Below are 16716 nucleotides of genomic sequence, written 5' to 3'. Positions count from 1 at the left end.
GTTTGCGTGGGTTCCCCTCCGGGTACTCCGGCTTCCTCCCACCGTCCAAAGACATGCAGCTTGTGGGGATAATTGGATAATCCAAATTGTCACTAGGTGTGAATGAATGTGAGTGCGAATGGTTGTCTGTCCCTGTGTGTTGGCCCTGTGACAGACTGGCGACCTGTCCAGGGTGTACCCTGCCTCTTGCCCTATGACAGCTGGGATAGGCTCCAGCACCCCCCGCGACCCTGAAAAGGATAAGCGAATGGATGTGAACATGTCAAACTTTTTTTCAGTGATGACCTATCCAGCTGAGTCGGTGCAGATTGGCTACCAGAACCATGTCGAAGACATCCGCTCTTTTCTTGACAGCCGGCATGCGGACCACTACACTGTTTTCAACCTATCACAGCGTAACTACCGTGGGGCCAAATTCTCTAACAGGGTGAGTGTGACTGTAGCCCATGGATCTTGATGAAGCTGTTACTCATGTAGTGGTTGCTCCACCTTTTTCGCACTCTTCATTTTATAAATATAGAAGGGAAATAGGAGGGCTTAATTACAGTTTTAGGCGTGATTGTTCCTTGATAGTCTCAAACCACCCAGAGAAAAGTTTCATTTTGCTTTTTTTATCAGGTCTGTAATAGCTAAGGATTCCGATTTCATTACCGGATCACTAATTGTATGGATTATTCATTTGATTCCTTATTGAATCTCTTATAGGTTCTCATTGGGTTCTCAATGGCTCTGCTTTGAGAGTTACCACCATCACTAAGCAGAATATCAACCGCATTACATTCAGGCAAATTAATTGCATGCTGTGTGGTGAAATGTTTGTGCACATTGCAGGTATTTTCTCTCTTTGTTGTAATCAGTGTTAATTTTGTGGTAACACAATATTACGTAGAATATTTTGCATAAAGGTAATGCAGTACGTTACTTAAATATTTCAAGGTTTTCAGTAAAATGACCTAAAATGCATTGTCTCATGAGTCTACTTTAGAATCATGAACAGGTAGAAATGAAGACTGCAGCATGACAGGCCATCAGTTTGTTACCTGTGGAAGTTCAGGGTCTGGCTACTAGGCTGGGGTCAGCAGTTGCTCACTTTTAACATCAGCCTGGATTCTTAGCTGCCTTAGTGTTAACATGCTTTCTGTGCAGGTACTTAAAAAGAGCTGAAGTTGTTTTAGCACCATAATTCAGATGTTTCTGTCCTGAATGCAGTTTGCCATTACCATCGAGCTCTCGTCCTATGTGATAAAAATAAAATGAATGTCCATATCAACGCTTTAGACTGCACCGCAGTTTTTCTCCTCCAGCGCAAAAACTGATATCAGCACAAGTGCAAGAGGAACCGATAAGCACAATCAATAAGCATAAGTAGATAAACAATTTCATTGAACTACTGTGAACCAACTCTCTGCAACAGCCGGTACTTGAGTCCTATTCCTAGTCATTAGCTTAATGCTAAAAAAGTACATTTTTTCTTTCTTTTTTTAAACTTGAGAATAATTTTTCGAGTTTCATAAAATTGTTGTTCAAACAGTATATGAAGTATCCAGTGTCATCAGCTGGTTTGTGTATAACCCGTCAATTTGGCAGTCACCATTTGGTTTTTTAGAAGCCAGAACTGACTACATTTCGACAAGAAGGTGGAAAGTTTTTTTACAAGCTAGATCGCTAACAAAACCAGAGCATGGCTGCATCACACATGACATCAGTACTTGCTAATTTGTGCTAACACATAAATAAATGGTAGAATTTTACTCTTACCAAAAAAACAAAACAGGATAGTTTTTTTAAATATACAATTAACCCTGCAGCAAGTTGAATAATTACTCAAAAAAAAAAATCTCACAAAATACAACAAAACTTCAAACACCTTTGAGAAATCCAGTGTAATGATGCAAATTAACTGATGCAAGGCCTAATAAGCAGCTAGCAGCGATCAACCTCATCTGGCTGTTCCTGAAACTGCAGTTTTTGGTATTTCAGCACTCATTTCATTATTCAGAATTTAATTTGTGTTACGGCTAAATTACCACATTTGGAACACACAGTTTATTGTATCTTATTTTGCTTTTATGGTTATGCTTATCTTTCAGCATCGGGACATTTCCGCAGCTAGGTTTCCTATTACTGCATAGAAGGCACATGTGGGAGCTAAGGAGTCAGGCTTGTTAGGAGTCATGCTTTGTTGTTAACATGGTGAAGCTGGCCCCCTGTCTGCATTGTGAAGTCACTGTATCTTTAGCAGATGACTCATCATGGCAACTGGTCTGTTGTGTTGCTCTGCTGCTGCAGTGCTGTTACTAACTTCCACCACTCCCCTTTCCTCTCCTCTGTTCCTTTTTTCCCCAACCCTTTCCTGCCCTTTTATCTCTCTGATCTGCCTCCTTTTTTCTTTTTGCTGGAATCCCTTTCCTTCTCCCTCCTTTTATTCCTGGCATCTACTTCAATACAGGTTTCAGAGTGTAATTGGCCTTCACGCCAAGCACCCAGCCTCCACAACCTGTTCGCTGTGTGCAAAAACATGTACAACTGGCTGAAACAGAATCCCAAGAACGTCTGTGTAATCACATGCTCGGTAAGGAGATGCACATACATTAGCCCTATATTAAATTCTTCATCCTCCTTTGTATAGTTGAATTTATTAAGGATTCATATGAAATTATTACTAATCATTCTCCCATGAAAAACAAGTACATAGTGAGGTACTTTTGATTGTTATGTAAAGGGACTTGTTTTTGTTGGTCCCACAACACATCCGTTAATTTTTGAGCTGTTTGATGTCCTGTGACCCACTTTTGAATCAAAGCAGAGAGTCTGAAATAGACCGAAGCATATTTAGTGTCAGAATCTTTTTGTTGCCCTTCCAAAACATTTTGCTCAACAATGATATTGGCATCATTGATTACATGTCAACTTTGCTTTCACATCAAATGAAGTGCTTCCAAGACACGGATCTCTAAAGTCTGAAATTGTTAAATGCTACAACAACTGCTCAACAGATTTCCAAACATGACTCACCTTCTTTTTCCACATCTACATAAATTGTTGGGTCTGTGTTTCCACAAGCCCCGCTGGTTTAGAGACTTATTCATCATGAAGAAAACAAGACAGTCAGCGATCGATCGATTTACTTGCAAGGGAGGCGTCGTTGGTATCTACCACAAAATGACCCCAACGACGGCCTCCGCTTGCTGCCTTTTATTGGGACAACAGTTCACACAATACACATCACAGCAAAAGCACCGCCCACGTAAACCCCCCCAAATGGTTCTAAGGCAAGGCACTGTATGTATATATGTGTGTGTGTGTGTGTAAACATCTGTATGCATGTGAGAATGTGTGTGTGTGACCTCCTGCTGACCAAAAGGGTCATAAAAGCAGGAAGCAACACCACAAGAAACAGCTCTTCCAGATAGGATGTATCTGCAATAAAACACTACATCACCCCAGAACCTCGAGAGGCTGGGGAGGGGGATAAAAGAATTCCTTTCATCACAGAGTTAAAACAATGTAGAGATGGTAAGCATAAAAATGACAACATTTAACAATTCACTTTAACATAAATCAAAACAGTTTTGCAAAAGGGATCATTCTTCCAGATAAAGGCTATGTTACCACCCAGATCAGAAATCTTCTCTTCCTCTTCAACGGCTGTTGCCAATCCTTGACGCTGGAGTAACAGTTTTTTTTCTCCAAATACATTCCCGCTCGGAGCTCTTCAGACTGCTCTGGTGGTCTCTATTAATCAGCCGTGTGAGCTTCCTCACTGTTGTTACTTAGCAGGTGGTACTGAAAAGAAAATGAAAAGCAAAGAAGAAGAATATTTCATTTTTGCATTTTGGTCGGTGATGTTCAGTAAAAATGATAGAAGTCATCTTATTATGCTTATTGCAGAATGGTGTATTCTTTGGTGTCCTATTTAGGCTTATTGGATGAAAGGCACTTTTAGTGCGTGGATCATCACACTTTAGCAATATCAGCCACTTGCATTAGACACATTTGGGAATTCAACCATATCTGACTTTTTCAATAGAAACTGAGTTTCTGTTTATTGGAATTCAGTGACATGACTACTATAGACTGGCATGTGCTGGGGCATGTTATTACCAAGTCATTGTGGGTTTGGCTTTGCCTTGGCAAACTGCTCCTTCTTGCATAATCTTCACGAAACCCTTCCTTTTTAAAAAAGCTGTGTTTTCACCTCAGTTAACAACAGTGTTACAGTATCCATGTAACCTGAAATGAACTCAGAGTCAGTTCATATGTATGAATAGACTCATAGAAAAATAATACGTGTGTTTATTCAAAAGAAAAAATCCCCAGTGGCTCAAATTGCAGTTATGATAAGATGTACATGTAATTTTATCTTTGTTTTGGGTTTTCAGGATGGTCGCGCTCCTTCAGGTGTTTTGGTCTGTGCCATGTTCTGCTTCTGCCACCTCTTCAATAATCCAGTTCCTGCCATGCAGCTGCTCAGCGCCAAAAGACCAGGTTCTGGCCTCTGGCCTTCACACCGCAGGTTTGCATCAGTGAACATGGGGATGTGAATGTGACAGAAAGAGAAGTGGGAGCCTTGTGCTCGGTTGTCGTCCTTTGGTTCTGCTGATGTTACATTCTTCAATGTCTAATAAATCTGCAGTCTATTTTTCATAGATAATGAACATTTACCACTTCTAATAAAGAATCACATATTAAATGAGGTCAAAACACATTCACACTTAAGAAGAAGAGCACAGTTTCAGATCATATGCTGTTACAGGCATAACATGTTGAAATTTACATACAGCCATCACTGAAGCCAACAGTTATTAGTTGTCTCAGCATAAACATAAACTCTTGATTGCTGGGCAAGAAGAACCACGAGTCCGCCTGCCATACTTGTAGAAGCTAACAGTCGATGGTTGTGCAAGCGTCTCCTCACAAGTGACAATTAATGCATCATTCAGAGTGCTGAAAATTGAAAACTGCTGTTTTTGTTTTCTCTGCCTGCAGGTACATAGGCTATGTATGTAGCATGGTATCAGAGAAGCCTAGCCTACCCCACTCCAAGCCCTTGGTGATCAAGGCCCTCACTATGAGTCCCATCCCCTGTTTCAACAAGCAGCGTAGTGGCTGTCGACCTTTCTGTGACGTTCTCATTGGAGAGACGAAGATCTTCACCACTGCACAGGAGTATGAAAGGATGAGGTAAGTAACATTAGCGAGATTAATAAAAAATTTGACAGCATTGAACCGCAGAGAGCACGGTAGCGTTGCAGTTCTGTATTGGAATAGAATAACTACAAATGTCTCAGAGATTTTATGCTGAGTATGATATGAATGAAAGTAATCAAAGTGTCATTATATCCCCTTCCTTTTTCTCACTCTGTAACACTTTCCCTCAATTACACTTTGCTGCACCTTCTCTGCGCAGAGAGCACAGGGTCCAGGACGGCAAGGTAGTTTTCCCTCTGGGTGTAAGCGTACAAGGAGATGTTGTGGTTTCAGTCTACCACATGAGGTCAACCATTGGAGGACGACTGCAGGCCAAGGTACGCTTCTGCTTAGTCTGCTTTATAAGATAAAATGTCGATAAAATCAACATCTCAATCTAACTAGCAAGCAGCAAACTCCAACTAAGTCACAGTGACAGTATTGGAACGATTGCGGTGATAAGATCATGCTAAAGTATAAGCCATTGTAGAGTTTCAGGTAGCTTCAACAGCTTGTTGTGTCTCATTGTTACATTGTTTAAGACAAGAAGAAGCTGGATGAAGGTTTTTGACTTAATGATTTACTTCATTTATAGAAATATGCAGATTTACTCACTCATCACTGCTGCAAGAAGCATTTATGCACTATTTATGCTATTTTTGGTTTAGTTTGGTCCAGGTGTTTCATCTGGGTATTATTGTCTTTCAGTAATCTTATGACAGATTATTGACACATAGGTGTACATCACCATGCGTTGCATTATAATAATATGTGCATATGTAGCTTAATGACTTCATTATTTTGCTATATAGCACATTAGTACTAAAACCTAGATCAATAGTACAAAATAATTAAAAATCCATTCAGCTAAAATGGTTAAAGTGGGCTTGTCTTTTTTTTCTTGAACATTTTTCCTTTTATTTTGTTTCTTTTACTGGATTTTCTTATTTCACCTGCTTCTATTTTATTACATGACAAAGATTTATCACATGCAAAACTTGAACATAACACCTAAAAACATTTCAGAACAACAGGTAAGGGGTAACTGACTGCAGGAGAGTGCTGATAAAATATAATGTAACCAACATTTATCTTTGTTCCTGCTTGTGTTAGGTATCCAACACACAGATCTTCCAGATTCAGTTCCACACTGGCTTCATCGCTCCTGGAACCACTATGTTAAAGTTTAACAAGTAAGGAAAATCTCTTACAAAAATCGGGGAATTCTGGTTTCTCACTATAAAAAATAATATTGCTAGACTTCCACTCTGTTGACTGTTTTACCATCTCAATTTTCTTTCTCACACATATTGATTTTCCTCTCAGACCAGAGCTCGATGCCTGTGACTCTCCAGAGAAATATCCCCAGCTCTTCCATGTGATATTGGAAGTGGAAGTGGAAGGGGTGGACAAACAGAAAGACCTGACACCACCATGGGAACAGTTTCCTTGTAAAGACTTGAGCCCAAATGTGCTCTTCTCTGGCCACCAGGAACATCAGGATGCACTGGCGATTGCTGGTAAAAATGGGAGGGTTTCACTGGGGCAACAACTGGTGTTCAGTCTATAAAATACGACACATTAAGTTTTGATTTTTTAAAAACTCAAATCAGATGTTAAGTTTAGAATCAAACATTTACTGCTTTGTTTAATCTGTTGTCAGATTTTACTACCAACATAATTAAATTAACGCAAAAATTTCCCTGTTGTGGGATCAATAAAGTCTTATCTTATCTTATCTTATCTTGTCTTATCTTATCTAAACTAAAAATATTTAGCTAAGAACTGAAAATGCTGAAGCAAAATGGGTTAGCTGCTAGCAAATTAGCAGTTAGCTTGACTAACAAGCAATGTGGAATTTTGTATTGAAAATGTTTTTAGTTGGCATTTTTGCTTGCTTGTTTTGTTAGCCTTTACAATTTGTAATCATACCTTTTCCTAAAACCAATTATAATGCTACATTAACCTTAATAACAAACTCTAACCCCACACCTGGATTGACTTTACGTAAGTTTACCTGGTACCAAAATAAAGATTAGGCAAAGAGAACTTGCTACTAATTTTTTTTATGACTTATTTTAATATTTATGAACCAGCCAGCACGACATTAAAGCCATTTGCCTAATATTGTGAAGATCTCCCTCACCTCATCATACGGATGTTTGGAAATATTTCCAATAGCAATGTTAGTGGTTTTATTGTTGTGGCTAATCAATTTACATTAACACATAGTCATAAAAACTAATGTGACTCATTTTTGTCCCTGCAAGATGAGATGGAGGGCTTGGATCTTGAGGGTAAGACGGTAGAGGAGATCACAGACCTGCTAGAGGAACTATACTGTGAGCGTAGTTACCCAGGGTTTGCTTCAATTCACTCATGCTCTACCCAGGAAGATTTTTTGTTATTGGAAAATCCATTTGGTGGTTTCCAACTGTGATTTGCATTGATTGAATTGAAATTTAGCCCATTCTTGTAGCCCATGATGTATCATTTTGGTAGAAATATTTTGTCCTGTGTCTTGTATAAACACCAGTCTTTTAACACAATTTCCATAACATGTATGCCAGCATTTTTTTTCCTGGGCATACAGAGACAGGTTTTTAAGGGTTTTTTTTTATGGATATGGAGAACTAGAGGGGAAAACTCATAGTCCCAAAAGGAAATAAAGGGAAAACGTGCCTGGGGAGTAAACAAATCCAACGTTAAAATGTTCTACCAAAGTGAAATATTGCTTTTGATTTATACAGCTGTTTAATCCCATGTACAAGCTTCTTTTTTTTTTTATCATATTCTTTTACGTTGAAATGTATCACATTTAAGACATTTTCTCCAACTAGCAACTACTAGCTAGAATTTATTTGCAGACTGTGTGTATGTTTGCAACCTCGTAGCACAAATAGCTGTTCTGGCTGTAGAAGCAATGACCTGCGTAGTTTACCATCATCCTCTGCTTCACTCTTGTCCCTTTATATCTGAACCTCAAATTAATTCCCTTTGTCTGCTTTGTTATCTCTTCAGTCATTGCTTTGTTCGTGATTGATGTGTCTTTCTCATGATACTCTTTTCTGTTTTTCCCATCTCATCATTTTCAGAGCCAAGTCGGTCCCACGGAGGTCCAGACGGTTGGGTACGTGGCGAGGAGAGCGAGCCGTCGGATGATGAAATGCTTTCTCTCTCCAGCCAGCAAAGCAATGCCAGTGCAGCCCATCAGAAACCTGACCTCCCAGCTCCCACTTCTGCCACCCCTGCTCCCACCGAGGAAGTCGATCTTCTCGGCCTCGATGGTGACGAGGTCAACCGCCCGTCATCTAAGCCCCCATCTACAGCAGCTGCAACCACTGACCTCCTAGGGGACTTGTTCGGGGGCCCACCTCAGTCAACCAGCGGGCCTCCATCTGCCCAGTCCACTCCACACAAAGTCGCCCCCAACACTGCCTCACCATGCCCCTCACCTGCCCCACCAGGTGAGAAGTTTGAAAAAGCATTTCCTTTTAGGTCCAACCTAAAACTAGACTTCAAATAGGCACAATTACTCTTGCAATTTAGCATAAGACAATAACACTGGTGGATGGTTCTCCTCAGCATTTGATCCTTTTGGGACGGGTCCGATGCCTAAACCTCAGGACGTGATGGGTTCATTCCTCGGACCAGGTAAAGTGGGGCAGCCAGACCCTTTCCTGCATGCTGCTCGCTCACCATCACCCACCCTGCAGCCTACAAGCCTCGGTAAGGCATGCTCCTTGCTGCTCTGCTGAACATTTTCCCAAACCATCGTTTTGGGTGCACTTAAAGCATTTCAAGAGCCTGAACCAAATTAGGGTAAGGCATGTTTTCAGATATTTGCAAGATGCCACTACGATAATTTCCCTTCATCTGTGCGTCTATTTAAACTGACACCCAAACCCGACTGCTGAGTATATATCCATTTTTAGCTTACTCACACATTTTTCTTGTATTGCTCATGTAATGTATGATTTGTAATTCACGAGTTTGCATGCTGTATGTGAAGTGTTTGCAGGTCATCTCATAGGGATTGCGCAGCTTGATTTTTCAACTCCAGCACAAGCTCCTACTAGTAATCTTTTCCTCAGCTCACAGTCAGTATTTTCAACTTTAAACATGACAAAACAGTTTTTCTTAACTTCAGGTTTACACTTTTTATACTTTGAGGATTTAGGGCATGATGTGTGCATGAAGAAGAGCCTTCTGGCTTCAGTCTTCTGTGGACAATTTTTAGTTAGCAACTATAAATTTTGTTTCCACACCCATGAAACAACAGCTCTCTGAAGCTCAGTTCTGTTGTTATTTTATTTGGCTTAATGTTTTCGTGTCCTTCAATTCCCATTTTCCGTGTGCTCCGCCCGTGACCGATGGTTATATGCTTCAACAGGTCGGAGTTCCCCCGTCCCACCCACCACCCCTACTGTCAACATTCAGCAGCAAAACGCCATGGGAGCATGGGACTGGAACAGACCTGCTACCACGAGCACAGGTTCTCCCAAGCACACAGCCACACATACATACAAGCAGATACCACACTGTTTGTAAAACACGTTGGCATCAGTGTCGTTTATTTTTCCTGCTTTGCTGATGGCCGATTCATTCAGGAGGTTTTGGTATGGGCAGTCGGTCAGCCACTACCAGTCCCACTGGCTCAGTCCACAGCACCCCCACCCACCAAACCAAGCCAAACACTCTGGACCCATTCGCTGATATTGGCAACCTGGGGGGAAGCCTTGGAGGTGAGACGCTGGTAATGCTCCTAAGTTCTTAGTATTTTTGCTACTACCTCGCATGCCATAATCTCTGTCCTTTTGATCAGGAGGCTCTGGCTTCTCGAGCAAGCCCACCACCCCTACTGGAACGGCCCCTCCCTTTCCTCCAATGGGCTCCCCATCGAGGCCTCCGCCATCTCCCCAGCACACAGGAGCCTGGCAGCCCCACGCAGGAGGCACTTTCCCCTCGTGGCAGGCTGGTGGAAGTGGTGGAGGGTGGCAACCGCAAGGACAGGGTCCTGCTCCGCAGCCAAAGCCCAGCCCCAGCCACACTTCCATGCCGCACACATCGCCCCAGAATCGACCCAACTACAATGTTAGCTTCTCCGCAATGGGAGGAGGCTCACCCAGCGCAGGGGGAAAAGCACAGGCTGGGATGGGTAAGCTCGACAGGCTCATTGTTACGCTCCAAATGTTGTGGCTGGTCAGTTGGGGTATATTTCACATAAAAGGACATTTTTCTTTTAAAACAAAATAGAGATTACACTTAACTTATATTTCAAAATATAAGGTTTAAAAATGTTATTAAGAATTGTGAGCATTTTGAAGGTTTTAAGGTTTTTTTGTTTGATTTTTAAAGTTAAATGTTTAACAAAATATCTGCAAACATTTAGAGACAGCGCCGCATTTTTTATCCATTAAAATTTTCATGCTGTGCACACATACATTGTTCTTCAGCTCACCGTATAGTAATTAGTACATTTGTTGCTTAACAAGTATGTATTCTGTCTTTGTGTTTGTCTGCCTCTTTGTCAGGTCCGAAGCCCAAACCCTCAGATGCCAACTTTGACGACCTGCTGTCTGCTCAGGGCTTTGCGGGGACCAAAGAGAAGAAAGGGCCCAGGACTATAGCAGAGATGAGGAAGGAGGAGATGGCCAAAGAAATGGACCCTGAGAAACTAAAGGCATGAGCTGTTTGTTTGAAACTAATGAAGTTGAACTAATAAGTTTTGGTTCATTGTGTCTGATTACAATTAGTTTTTGATGACATTTCGCTTGGTGGTGGTCGCCTGTTTATCCAGTGTAGCTCAACAGAAGCAGTTCAGTGATTCCCAAAAGTAGGATAATGTACTCGAAAACCTTTGGCTGTTAAACTTTTTCTGTTTATTTCAGAGTTAATGAAGCGTCCAATGTAGGTCTCCCATGACCAAATTTTGGTTCATCTAATTGCTCCTTTAAAAGCTTTTTTTTTTTTTTTAGATAAAACCAGAGCCAGAACTACTGAAAGCAGTTATGCTAATAATTGTTTCAAATCAGGTCCTCACTGGTTATTGGCTCCCCTCCTCTGCCTCCCTCTTCTGTGCCCTAGATTCTGGACTGGATAGAGGGGAAAGAGCGTAACATCCGTGCTCTGCTCTCCACCATGCACACTGTGCTTTGGGAAGGAGAGACACGCTGGAAGCCTGTGGGCATGGCTGACCTGGTTACTCCAGAGCAGGTCAAGAAGGTCTATCGCAAAGCAGTCCTGGTTGTTCACCCAGATAAGGTGAGACAGAATTTGTGATGAATGGGATCTTTATGCTTCCTGTATGGAGGCATATCCATATGTACAGAATAAATCAAATGCAATAACGAGACATTCTTTACTTAAAAGCAACTGAAGGTAAAGTCAGATGAAAAAATAGAGACTGTCTTTATTTTCACTTTCTTCTCCTTATATCAGTCTTATAAGCAGGGGTGCACATAAGTGGTCTGCAGGTGCGCATTCGCTGTCAAAATAAAAGACGCGCACCAGACAAGAAGTTGCAACGCGTGTTTGCGTACATATAAAAGGCATTGTTTTTGTCTGCTAGAGTGGGATTTTCACGGCACATTCTGCACCACATCTCTGTGCATTGTTTGAAGCCAGCTCACCTCCTACAACCACTTTTCCGAGAATATGAGCTTCTTTTGCAGTTTGGACTCCTTCTGACATTTCTTTGGAGGTGGAGGAACACCAAAGTAATTGCTTAAAGGAGCTTGCTTCTTCAACATCTTTAAGAGTTCTAAACAAATGTCTGTCCTCCTCCAGAAAATCTTATGTACGCAAACGCGCGTTGCAACTTCTTATCTGGTGCGCGTCTTTTATTTTGACAGCGCATGCGCACCTGCGGACCACTTATGTGCACCCCTGATTATAAGCAATTCTGGATGTGATGTGGCCATATTGTGACATGAAAATGATAATGAAAATAAAAACTGGTTTTAAAAGAAAAACATAATTCCTCACAAGCATGCATATACAGGGATGGAAAAGGAAAGATTTGACAGCACTTTGTGCCGTTCTGTAAAAAACTAAGTACAACTCCTATTGCTTCTATAAGAATTAAAGGGGTAAGTAGCAGCCAGATGCTGATAATCATTTGCTTGAGTAAGTGGTCATCAACAAGTTTGAGCACCTGTGTGTAACAAGACGTTCTGCCCGTTTGCTGGTCTGAGTCATCCATGTGTGTTAACACAATGCCACAGAAGGGGACACCCAACCAAATTCATCCCAAACTCAGACCATGCAGTGGTCAGAGAAATTCTGTATCAGAAAAAAGATATATAAAGTACAACGCAATATCTGGCAAAATCAAACACAGGGTATCACCACAAACAGCTCATACTCATAGCAACTGATAAGCACGGTGGTGGAGGGGTGATGCTTTGGGTTGTTTTGCCGCAAGATGACCTACGAACCTTTATACGAAAAATATTCTAGGGTCAAATTTGAGGACATCTATCTAACAGCTAAAGTTTGGCCAAGTACTGAGTCATGCACAATAATGATCCCAAGCATTACAAGACAAACACAGACATGCAAATTTAAAATGAACAGACCGATCACATAAATTTAGACACACACACACACACACGCACACACACACACACACACACACACACACACACACACACACACACACAGTAGTGTCTGTGTGTTCAAAGTGCTGGAGGATGAAGTTTTTGCATATATGATGTTGCAACAAGAAAACAACCAAACCAAACTAAAAGTATGTGTGAGCGTGTGAACAATATAATGAAATACAAAGATATCTGAAGCTCTGCACTTTACTCTGTGAAGTGAAGAGTCTGTTAGCGGAGAGTGCGTCACTCTCAGACTCTCAAGCCAAGCCAGGCCACAGCTTTCCTTGTAATCCACTTAAAGATACAGCTATGCAGTACAGCAGCTACCATGTGGTCAGCTGAAGCATTAGGCAGGGCCTTTCCCACTGCACCCACTAAAACAACGCAGCTTGGCTTAACATGGACTCTTATCAGAATTAAACATGTGATTCAAGTTATACCTGTAAACATCCATCCATGCAGGGATGTGTGTGTATTATAGAAAGAGTGGGGTATACTTCCTGACTCTCAGCACTGAAAGACAAGTTAGTGTCTTACCTGAATTTTCTGTAACAGTGAATAATATTATGTAAATGGCCTGTATTTGTATAGCGTTTTTCTAGTCCCTAAGGACCCCAAAGCGCTTTACACAACCAGTCATCCACCCATTCACACACACATTCACACACTGGTGATGGCAAGCTACATTGTAGCATGTTGACATAATGCTCGAGTAAAGCAAGCTATGAATGAGAGACAAATGAAATGGGAATCCCAAAAGGCCAACATGTCTCAAATATGCTTTACTTATGGGTTCATAACTATTGTGTTTTTTCTCTCCTACTTCGTAGGCGACGGGACAACCATACGAACAATATGCCAAGATGATTTTCATGGAACTAAATGATGCCTGGTCAGAATTTGAGACCCAAGGACAAAAGCCTCTCTACTGAATAAAACGTAAGGGGACTTAAGGAGGAGGAGATGATGTCCCTGCTGATTCCATCATCTAACCCTTACAGTGTTACCACCTCTTGTCCGCATACTGCAGCCACACCCTGCAACATCTGCCTTTATACCCATGCTTTAACTCGTGTCTCTCTTCTTGCAACAAAAACGCAGAACTTGAGTGATGACAGGCTATAGAACAGCCTCCCGTGCCCGGACTAGTAGCTCAGACGAACAGCTGACTCTCTGTAGCTCTAATATCCATACTGTATGTATGAACCATCCCATTCAAAAAATTAAAAATCACTGGGACGTCAAAGAGACGGATCAAAACAAGGTGAGAGCTGTTGATCTGGAAAAAGAAATGCGCGAGAATAAACTGAGCAAACATTTGTCAGACTGCTCTTTGCGAGAGCTTTGGAGCATGAAGAAGTCTGTGAGGCACAACAAGCATTTAACAGCATTCAAGCCATTTTTTTTGTACTGTGAGCGAACACTGAATTCAAGATCAGTTCCGTCATATCAAATCCAGTTTTCACACTATTTAATGTCCCTATAAATAACAAACACAAACAGCAGTGTCAAGTTAAAATAGGCTGTTTGGAGGTGATTGGATTAGAAAATCTTGATCAGAGGTCGAGTTTCACCTTGAAGATGTCGTCTGCTGAGTGTAGCTGAGGAAACAAAATTAGTTAAAAAAAACAGTAACACAATAACTTGACTTGTTATGTGACATATATGATATCATGTGGAATGGTTTTGTTATGAAGAGGTTTAATAAGAATAGGTGTGTCTGATATCCTGAAGCCTTGTGGGGAACTGGGGATTGTATGTTTTAGCATTAGCACATGTACAGTTCCTTACATGAAGCACCTTGAGGCCTCGCACACTCACTCATATAATAATATATTTTTGCTTTACATCTCTGTGAAAGCACAAACTGATGAATCAAATCGGTGCAGCTCTCAAGGAAGGCAATCCATGAATTAATTTATTAAATCGCTTTGTTTGTCTTTAAAATATTGGTTCAAATTCAATCTGCTTGTGAGAAAGAGTTCAGGACTTTGAGGCTGTTGTCTTAAAGACTTTTAACGTCTGTCAAACACAGTCGTCAGCCAAAACAGTAAAAACCACTGGCAGGTAAAGGAAATCTGATCACAGTGCAGCTCTCTGCTGGGAAACATCAGGCAGTTCATGAGAATGTGACGCCCTTAACATCACACCTATCCTTCAGACTCCCCAGATCCCCCACGTCTGATCAAGGATCCATGGGACGCACTCTAACAGACGCCTCCACACAACCAGAGGACTCAAAAAATTTGCCTCTGTCCCAGTGCCAGAGTTTGTAAGACACCCCAAAACATCCCATCTTGATGCTCTGATGAGTCAGAGACGTTATAGAGGGGAGCCTGCATTAAATTAGGGAGGTAGTTGTAAGGTTGAGACTGGGTGGGGTAATCTCTGAACCACAGAAGTGACACTAATGTGCTTAAACGCAAACCATCAAGAACGCAATAAGAGTTCTGTTTACTGTATATCACTGTTTCACGTCAGGCAGATCATACTGTGTTTCATCAAAACACTGATTTACAACAATTTACTTTTTATTGATTTGTTTTGTTTACTTTTTACTTCATTTGCTACACGTTTATTCATAATCAGCATAAAAGAATGGGGTATGCATTAGAAGTAGTGAACAGCAGTAGATGCTGCAGCTGATGTGTACTAACCTAACACAAACATTTGCTGATTTTGGATGCATTTGGCCCCTTTTTACGTGCAATTATTCACAAAATCAGTTCTTAGTGCTAAAAGCATTTCATCATTTTAGAGCAAAGTGGAGAAAACAATAAAATATGCAATAACTAGAGAGGCAATGATCAATTTCTTTCAAGCACATGAGGTTTTCACAAAACACTAATATGTTCCTACACGATCCCCAGAAACAGTTTAAGCTGTTTCAGGGTGAAACAGTTTAGGCTGTTTAGGTTTATTCTTCACACACAAATTGAGCCAAGTGTTTACCTTCTCATGCTCATGAGCAGTTGAAGATCCTGACACTGTTAACTGTCTTCATGCTCTCTGATTTGCATAGTAAGGTCAAAGGTGATTTTCTGTTGGCATCATACTGTCTTTTCCCTTCACTGGATTTCATTCGTCCAGTTTGTTCATCTGCATTAAGGATGCTGACTGACTTCTGACCAGCGTAAGAGAATTATGTGAGGTGTGGTTTCATTAGCTGGCTGAGGACCCCGAAAGGATCCCAAAACAAGTGTTGACTGGGCCGTCGAACAAGACTCCGGGTCTCAGGCTGAAAATACTGAACTTTAATCTGGAGGTGACTGCTTTCTTTGTCGTTTTACAAGATATGAGAAGTGTGTAGTATGTGTCTATGCTTTATTTACACTGAGGACCTACATGTGAAATAACCCTCATTGGCTCCCTCGCTGACTGAATCTGCGATCTTACAGCTATGTTAAAAAGCTAACCTCTATATTGTCGTCAGTGGATGTGTGTTGTTTGAACTTGTGGTATGTATGGAGGAGCTCAGAGTTGGATACAGAGTACTGTAAGTTATGTGTTTGCCTGTCTCCTGTTCAAATATTACTTAAGCTGTGTAAAAATTCTGTTCATGTTGTTCTTTTCAGTTCTGTTTACGGTTACAGGATGTACATAATGATCAAGTGCAGTGCACAGAAATAAACAGTAAACAGAAACCGGAGCAGGGTGAGCAGCATTCCTGTTTTTATGTCTCGCTTGGCCTTTGTCTTTGTAACCACTAGAGGGCTGCATTGTACAGCACATGAACTATATGTCATGTTGAGCTGAGAGTCCCAGTAAAAGGATGTGGTGCCACCCTCATGGGGTCTGTTTCTGAGAGTTTGGCCAGAAACATGCACATGAGGACCCTGCTGGTGGTGATGTGCTCCTCATATTCCTCGCCCAAAGGAGCAGATACCAGTCTTGCTATAGTCGAGTCTCTTATAACTGCGCA

The 16716-nt window shown here is 41.3% G+C and overlaps 1 protein-coding gene across 4 annotated transcripts in view; it reads left to right on the top strand.

Annotated features, from left to right (window-relative positions):
* The window catches only part of dnajc6 (DnaJ (Hsp40) homolog, subfamily C, member 6), a 37835-nt gene extending 21397 nt beyond the window's left edge, over window positions 1–16438 (top strand). For 2 of the 4 annotated variants that reach the window (XM_082511898.1, XM_082511895.1), the window contains 16 exons: window positions 279–427; window positions 2450–2572; window positions 4383–4516; window positions 4990–5184; window positions 5411–5528; window positions 6304–6383; window positions 6517–6710; window positions 7461–7487; window positions 8286–8657; window positions 8776–8919; window positions 9584–9685; window positions 9801–9935; window positions 10016–10348; window positions 10725–10873; window positions 11278–11454; window positions 13625–16438. In XM_082511898.1, the coding sequence (XP_082368024.1) occupies window positions 279–427; window positions 2450–2572; window positions 4383–4516; window positions 4990–5184; window positions 5411–5528; window positions 6304–6383; window positions 6517–6710; window positions 7461–7487; window positions 8286–8657; window positions 8776–8919; window positions 9584–9685; window positions 9801–9935; window positions 10016–10348; window positions 10725–10873; window positions 11278–11454; window positions 13625–13726 (2534 nt within the window). In that variant the 3' untranslated portion in view covers window positions 13727–16438. The remainder of the gene's footprint in view (window positions 1–278; window positions 428–2449; window positions 2573–4382; window positions 4517–4989; window positions 5185–5410; window positions 5529–6303; window positions 6384–6516; window positions 6711–7460; window positions 7488–8285; window positions 8658–8775; window positions 8920–9583; window positions 9686–9800; window positions 9936–10015; window positions 10349–10724; window positions 10874–11277; window positions 11455–13624) is intronic. The other 2 variants (XM_082511896.1, XM_082511897.1) reach the window with 2 other exon arrangements.
* Window positions 16439–16716: the final 278 nt, after the last annotated feature.

The sequence above is a fragment of the Aulonocara stuartgranti genome (genome assembly GCF_965226115.1).
Source record: "Aulonocara stuartgranti genome assembly, chromosome: 17".
Taxonomy (NCBI): Eukaryota; Metazoa; Chordata; class Actinopteri; order Cichliformes; family Cichlidae; genus Aulonocara; species Aulonocara stuartgranti.
The sequence above is the reverse complement of the archived record's forward strand: the minus strand, read 5'-3'. Positions and strand labels throughout refer to the sequence as shown.